The sequence below is a fragment of the Barbus barbus genome (assembly GCF_936440315.1).
Source record: "Barbus barbus genome assembly, chromosome: 43".
Lineage (NCBI taxonomy): Eukaryota > Metazoa > Chordata > Actinopteri > Cypriniformes > Cyprinidae > Barbus > Barbus barbus.
Window position 1 is genome coordinate 25868900 of NC_136721.1, and position 7865 is coordinate 25876764.

The following is a 7865-nucleotide window of genomic DNA, read 5'->3' on the forward strand; positions in this document are numbered from 1 at the left end:
AATCAGTTTTAGATGCATGCACCCATTAAACGTTTTTTAAAATAGTGTTTATCAGTATTTTTGTCAGTAAAAACTTTAAAATAAATTATGAAAGCAAGATTAAACAAAAAAAGATCTAATTTTATAACTATTCTAGTATTTAATAGTATATTAATAATTCTAAAATAACACCGTCTGTAGGATTTCTTCATTTTCTAGCAATAAAATTAAATTAACATGATAAATAAATATGAATTAAATTTGAGAAATATGAGACATTTATCTAATAAAATAAATAAATATATATATATTCAGTTTATATATCTAAAATTGAAAATATGTCTTGTTTACCAGTAAAAATCTTTTTTTAATTTATTAAAAAAAGATTGATATGCATAAAAACAAAAACTGTTATTTTACCTACTTTTATAAGTATTATATACTATTCTAGTATTTATTTGAAAATAACACCGTCTGTATGATTTCTTCATTTTCTAGCAATAAAATTAAATATACACAATAAATAAATCTGAATTAAATTTGAGAAATATGAGACATTTATCTAATAAAATAAAAAATGTATTAATTATTTTTAAAAAATGAAAATATGTCTTGTTTATACGTAAAAAAAAATTTTTTTTACATTTATTAAAAGAAGATTAATATGTATAAAAACAAAAACAGTTTAAAGAGAATATATGTTAGTTTATTTTTCTAATTTATATTGATATTTTTTCCATGTCAACAGCAATTAAAACAATTGGGGCACTGCATTCAAACCATAGATGAAATTTAAATAATAATAATAAAAATATATATGTGCAGTATTTTAATTATTATTCAACTTTTAATGACATATAACAATGATAAAGTACAAAGAAACGTCTGATATTACACACACATCTAATATAGTTATAGGTGTATAAAGGTAAGTGCTAGTCACTTCACTAATCCTAAATAGTAGCTTGTTTTGTTTGTATAAACCTCAATAAATGCTATTAGATTTATACTCAAACAAGAAAAGTGTCAATATGCTAATGTGGTGAGAAAAATCTACTTAAATACAGTTTGTGTCAGGTTAAGATAAACACTTAACCAGGTTAAGACAGTGTTCTGCACAGATTTGCACCTAAATTACATTTAGCCTATCCTGTTTTTTTTAGTAAGATATGAGATACCGTGCACAAATAAAGCAGCATTAAAGCGAGCAGAGCGCTCATGCATCCAGCAGGTGTTTCATTTCAGACTGTTTTTGTGTGAAAGATCAGCTAACCTGGTTAAACGGCCGTAACCGGATCTGTTTAACACGTTTAATCACACGCATCTGATATAGCGCTCATCTTTTATTTCAGTCATGCTGATAAACCAGAGATTTCAGTTGATTTAGTTTTACTGCACTGAAAGATTACTTCGCTCTTTTAACCTGTTTAGACTTCAACAGCAAGACAAAATACACTCGTATTAAAAACACAATCTCTCTTCATCTGTTATCTCCTGCAGAAGCGCTCATAAACACAAACATATTTCAAATCAACCAATCACACGCCAGCACAGGAACAATCAGCCAATCGGCGAGCAGCAGCGAGAAAGAACTTCAACCCTTCAGATGCTGAGAGCGAACGTTATTATATTACTTAATAATCTATTATTAAAGAAATCAAACAATCCATAAAAATAAAACAACATTTGATTAAATTAAATTAACAGAAATATATATATATATATATATATATATATATATAAACTTTTCATTTAGTTTAAGTATATTAAGTACTAATATAACTAAAACTAAATTAACTAAAACTTAAACCTATATATTAAAACAAAAACACTAAATCTTAAAAACTTTAAAATGAAAATTAAAAACAAAATATAAAATGTAAAATTCAAAATGTAAACTAAAATATTATTGTATAGAACTTTCTATTCTAGTATTTAATTGTATATTAATGATACTGAATGAAATAACAGTGTTTGTAGGATTTCTAGCAATAAAATAAAATTAATATAATATAATAAATTAACATGAATAAAATCTGAGAAATGTGAGGCAATTATCTAAAAAAAAAAATAAATAAATAAAAATACCAAAAAAAACACAAAATTACTAAAACTTTAATAAAAATGTAATTAAAATAAAACTTTTCATTTACTTTAAGCTGAAGTACTGAATATATAAATAAAACTACAAATCTAATAAAATATATATGTTTTTTTAAACTAAAAATGAAAACAAATAAAATTTAATTCAAAATATTAACTAAAATATTATAGTAAATAATTTTATAACTATATACTATTATAGTATTTAATAGAAACTGTTAGAAATAAAAAACACTGTTTGTAGGTTTTCTTAATACTTTTCTAGCAATAAAATTTACTAAACATAATAAATAAAGGAAAATAAAATCTGAAACATTTATCTAATAATTACTAGTGATAAAAGCATTTCATGTTTATGTGAAAAACAAAGCATTAGAGTGAGAGACAGACAGACAGACAGGAGTGTAACTGCGTCATTCACAAACACACACAGGGATACACTCGTGTGTGTGTGTGTGTGTGTGTGTGTGTGTGTGTGTGTGTGTTGAGATTATATGTCATGCACTGGCTTGTGGTTCTTGGTGGCATTCAGGAACCCAATGGAGCTCAGAGTTCATTCTGACCGCAGCGTTCCTCACATACTCACTCACTCACACACACACAAACACACACAGATACACACACACACACACACACACAGATACACATTAACACACACTCACGCACTCTCTCTCTCACACACACACTCCAGTCCACACTGAATGGAAATGAGATCTTTCTGCGTCTGGACAGACCGGACAGAACATCACGCCTCATCAGAGAGCCTCAGACTAACTGGAAACATCTCGACTGTCTGACAGCAGCTGAATAACCAGCTAAACACACTAACTACTCCATGAGAGTCCACAGCAACATTCACAGCCGATAACAGCACAACCATAACCATAACACCATTCACAGCCAATAACAGCACAACTATAACCATAACAACATTCACAGCCAATAACAGCACAACTATAACCATAACAACATTCACAGCCAATCACAGCACAACCATAACCATAACACCATTCACAGCCAATAACAGCACAACTATAACCATAACAACATTCACAGCCAATCACAGCACAACCACAACATTCACAGCCAATCACAGCACAACTATAACCATAACAACATTCACAGCCAATCACAGCACAACTATAACAACATTCACAGCACAACCACAACATTCACAGCCAATCACAGCACAACCATAACCATAACGACATTCACAGCCAATCACAGTACAACTATAACCATAACAACATTCACAGCCAATCACAGTACAACTATAACCATAACAACATTCACAGCCAATCACAGTACAACTATAACCATAACGACATTCACAGCCAATCACAGCACAACTATAACCATAACAACATTCACAGCCAATCACGGCACAACTATAACCATAACGACATTCACAGCCAATCACGGCACAACTATAACCATAACAACATTCACAGCCAATCACGGCACAACTATAACCATAACAACATTCACAGCCAATCACGGCACAACCATAACCATAACAACATTCACAGCCAATCACGGCACAACTATAACCATAACAACATTCACAGCCAATCACAGCACAACTATAACCATAACAACATTCACAGCCAATCACGGCACAACTATAACCATAACGACATTCACAGCCAATCACGGCACAACCATAACCATAACAACATTCACAGCCAATCACGGCACAACCATAACCATAACAACATTCACAGCCAATCACGGCACAACTATAACAACATTCACAGCCAATCACAGCACAACCACAACATTCACAGCCAATCACAGCACAACCACAACATTCACAGCCAATCACGGCACAACCATAACCATAACAACATTCACAGCCAATCACGGCACAACTATAACCATAACGACATTCACAGCCAATCACGGCACAACTATAACCATAACAACATTCACAGCCAATCACGGCACAACTATAACCATAACGACATTCACAGCCAATCACGGCACAACTATAACCATAACAACATTCACAGCCAATCACGGCACAACTATAACCATAACGACATTCACAGCCAATCACGGCACAACTATAACCATAACAACATTCACAGCCAATCACGGCACAACTATAACCATAACAACATTCACAGCCAATCACGGCACAACCATAACCATAACAACATTCACAGCCAATCACGGCACAACTATAACCATAACAACATTCACAGCCAATCACAGCACAACTATAACCATAACAACATTCACAGCCAATCACGGCACAACTATAACCATAACGACATTCACAGCCAATCACGGCACAACCATAACCATAACAACATTCACAGCCAATCACGGCACAACCATAACCATAACAACATTCACAGCCAATCACGGCACAACTATAACAACATTCACAGCCAATCACAGCACAACCACAACATTCACAGCCAATCACAGCACAACCACAACATTCACAGCCAATCACAGCACAACCATAACCATAACAACATTCACAGCCAATCACAGTACAACTATAACCATAACGACATTCACAGCCAATCACAGCACAACTATAACCATAACAACATTCACAGCCAATCACGGCACAACTATAACCATAACAACATTCACAGCCAATCACGGCACAACTATAACCATAACAACATTCACAGCCAATCACGGCACAACCATAACCATAACAACATTCACAGCCAATCACGGCACAACTATAACAACATTCACAGCCAATCACGGCACAACTATAACCATAACAACATTCACAGCCAATCACAGCACAACTATAACCATAACAACATTCACAGCCAATCACGGCACAACTATAACCATAACAACATTCACAGCCAATCACGGCACAACCATAACAACATTCACAGCCAATCACAGCACAACTATAACAACATTCACAGCCAATCACGGCACAACTATAACCATAACGACATTCACAGCCAATCACGGCACAACCATAACCATAACAACATTCACAGCCAATCACGGCACAACCATAACAACATTCACAGCCAATCACAGCACAACTATAACCATAACGACATTCACAGCCAATCACGGCACAACCATAACCATAACAACATTCACAGCCAATCACGGCACAACTATAACAACATTCACAGCCAATCACGGCACAACCATAACCATAACAACATTCACAGCCAATCACGGCACAACCATAACCATAACAACATTCACAGCCAATCACGGCACAACCATAACCATAACAACATTCACAGCCAATCACGGCACAACCATAACAACATTCACAGCCAATCACAGCACAACCATAACAACATTCACAGCCAATCACGGTACAACCATAACAACATTCACAGCCAATCATGGCACAACCATACCAACATTCACAGCCAATCACAGCACAACCATAATAACATTCATAGCCAATCACGGCACAACCATAATAACATTCACAGCCAATCACGGTACAACCATAACAACATTCACAGCCAATCACGGTACAACCATAACAACATTCACAGCCAATCACGGTACAACCATAATAACATTCACAGCCAATCACAGCACAACCATAACCATAACAACATTCACAGCCAATCACGGTACAACCATAACCATAACAACATTCACAGCCAATCACGGCACAACCATAACCATAACAACATTCACAGCCAATCACGGCACAACCATAACCATAACAACATTCACAGCCAATCACGGTACAACCATAACAACATTCACAGCCAATCACGGCACAACCATAACAACATTCACAGCCAATCACAGCACAACCATAACCATAACAACATTCACAGCCAATCACAACCCATCCTGCTTCAAATAGCTCAGGCATTTAAAGCGACAGGAGACAAAAAAATACCATGACTACAGCACATTTTAGTCTTAAGTTGCTTTTTCTTCTGTTCTTACTGTTTTATTGTTTCTTGCTTTTTTAAATATATTAGTACAATTACTGTTTTTTATCATTTTTATATAAAGCACTTTAAATAAATTGTTTAAATTTTTCCTAAATTAGATTTAAACATTTTTTTTTTTTTATGGATTGCGTTTAATGGTTAAATTAAATTTTAGCAATCAAAAAGCATGTCTAATTAATTTAATGATTAAACTTAACAAAAGTTTATAACAAGAAGTTATTAAAAGTTCAAGTAAAGCTAGAGCTTTTATTTGTTTGTATTTTATTTTTCCCTAAATTATTTTTTTTATCAAATTCAATTCTTTCCATTGTAATTTTTCTGTATTCATTTTAATAGTTAAATTAAACTTTAGCAATCAAACTGCATGCCTATTTAATAGAAAAGATTAAACTTTATACAATTTAACAATAACTTATTAAAAGGTTTAACAAAAATAGGAACCCTTGAAATCAGTTTTATTTTTTTTACCAAATTCTATTTTGTTCCCCCAAATTCAGTTTTTTTATTCCGTATTTAAATATAAAATGGACAGTTAAAAATTAAAATGTGGAAGAAAAATTGTGTGATATTCCTTAAAAAAATAAAGTTTTAATAATTGTATTAATTATAGCAGAAATCATAGGGCCCCTGCTGAATTAGCACAATATTTAGATTTTTTTGCTCCCTCAGATTCCAGATTTCCAAATAGTTGTATCTCAGACAAATATTGTCCTATCATAACAAACCATACATCAATGGAAATATTATTTATTCAGCTTCAGATGATGTATCAATCTCAATTTCGAAAATGGACCCTTATGGCTGGTTTTGTGCTCCAGGGTCGTGTTTACATCTGAACATGTGTGTGACAAACACTCGTGAACGCGCGTGACATCCAGCTGTCAGTCAGCGCTGCGCACGCGCGTCATGGACGCGCACCGCTGAATCGCGCGCGGCTCCGAGCAGGAAGTTTTCTGGATGAATCCGGATCAGCTGCGAGAGCAAGAAGCGGATCGGAAGCGGATCTCACCTGCTTCCCGCGGTAGAAGAGCCTCTGCTGCTCCGGCTTGACGTTGAAGATGTCGCGGATCTTGACGCGCAGCGACTCGATCTTCGTGAGGCGCGACAGATCCTCCACCGTCCGCGTCTCTTTGCCGTCGATCGTGCGGATCTGGATCCACATCGTCGCTCCGCGCCAACCGACCGACGAGCGTCAAACACGAGCGAGCGAGCGACGCGGGAAGCGCGCGTGTTTGGGGGGCGTCGGGGGCGCGAGCGAGCGCGCTCCTCTGCGGGGGAAACGCGCGTCTTGCAAACGGGGGTCACGCCAAGTCTCGCGAGGAGAGGGGAGGGGAACAGTGCTTTTAAAGAGACAGAGACCCTGAAAAACACTCCAAAGAGAAGTTTAGAGAAAGACTGTAAAAAAAAGTAATTTACAAAGCGACTTATAAATAGAAGCAATCAAAAGAGCATGATATGCAAGCGCTGTAACAAGTCTGTGATCTTAACACAGTACACTAGCAAAGGGTTGAAAACAGATAGAATAGAAAAAGAATAGAGCTAGGGTTAGATGTCTTTTTTGCTTTTTGTTAATTGTATAATAAATAAAAAGAAAACAGATAGAATACAAGAAGATTAGAAAAGCTAGAGTTAGTTTAAAAAAAGAAGAAGAATAGAATTAGAAAAGAGTGCTAAGCAATTAAGTAATTAGTAAGTTATTAGTAAATAGCAATTGGATTAAAATAAATGAATTATATTGAATGAATTAGATTAAAATCACTAAAATAAAAAATAAAAGCATGATGGGAAATCTGACGAAATGTAAATATATGGGGAATACAGTGCTTTTATAGATGCTGAACATTGTTATTTGTAATA

At 34.8% G+C, this 7865-nt stretch overlaps 1 protein-coding gene across 1 annotated transcript in view; it reads right to left on the bottom strand.

Annotated features, from left to right (window-relative positions):
- Window positions 1–7328, bottom strand: part of uhrf2 (ubiquitin like with PHD and ring finger domains 2) — a 33793-nt gene extending 26465 nt beyond the window's left edge. Inside the window, exon 1 of the mRNA XM_079404444.1 lies at window positions 7018–7328. Coding sequence (XP_079260570.1) covers window positions 7018–7170 — 153 coding nt within the window. The 5' untranslated portion in view covers window positions 7171–7328. The remainder of the gene's footprint in view (window positions 1–7017) is intronic.
- Between the last annotated feature and the right edge of the window lie 537 nt (window positions 7329–7865).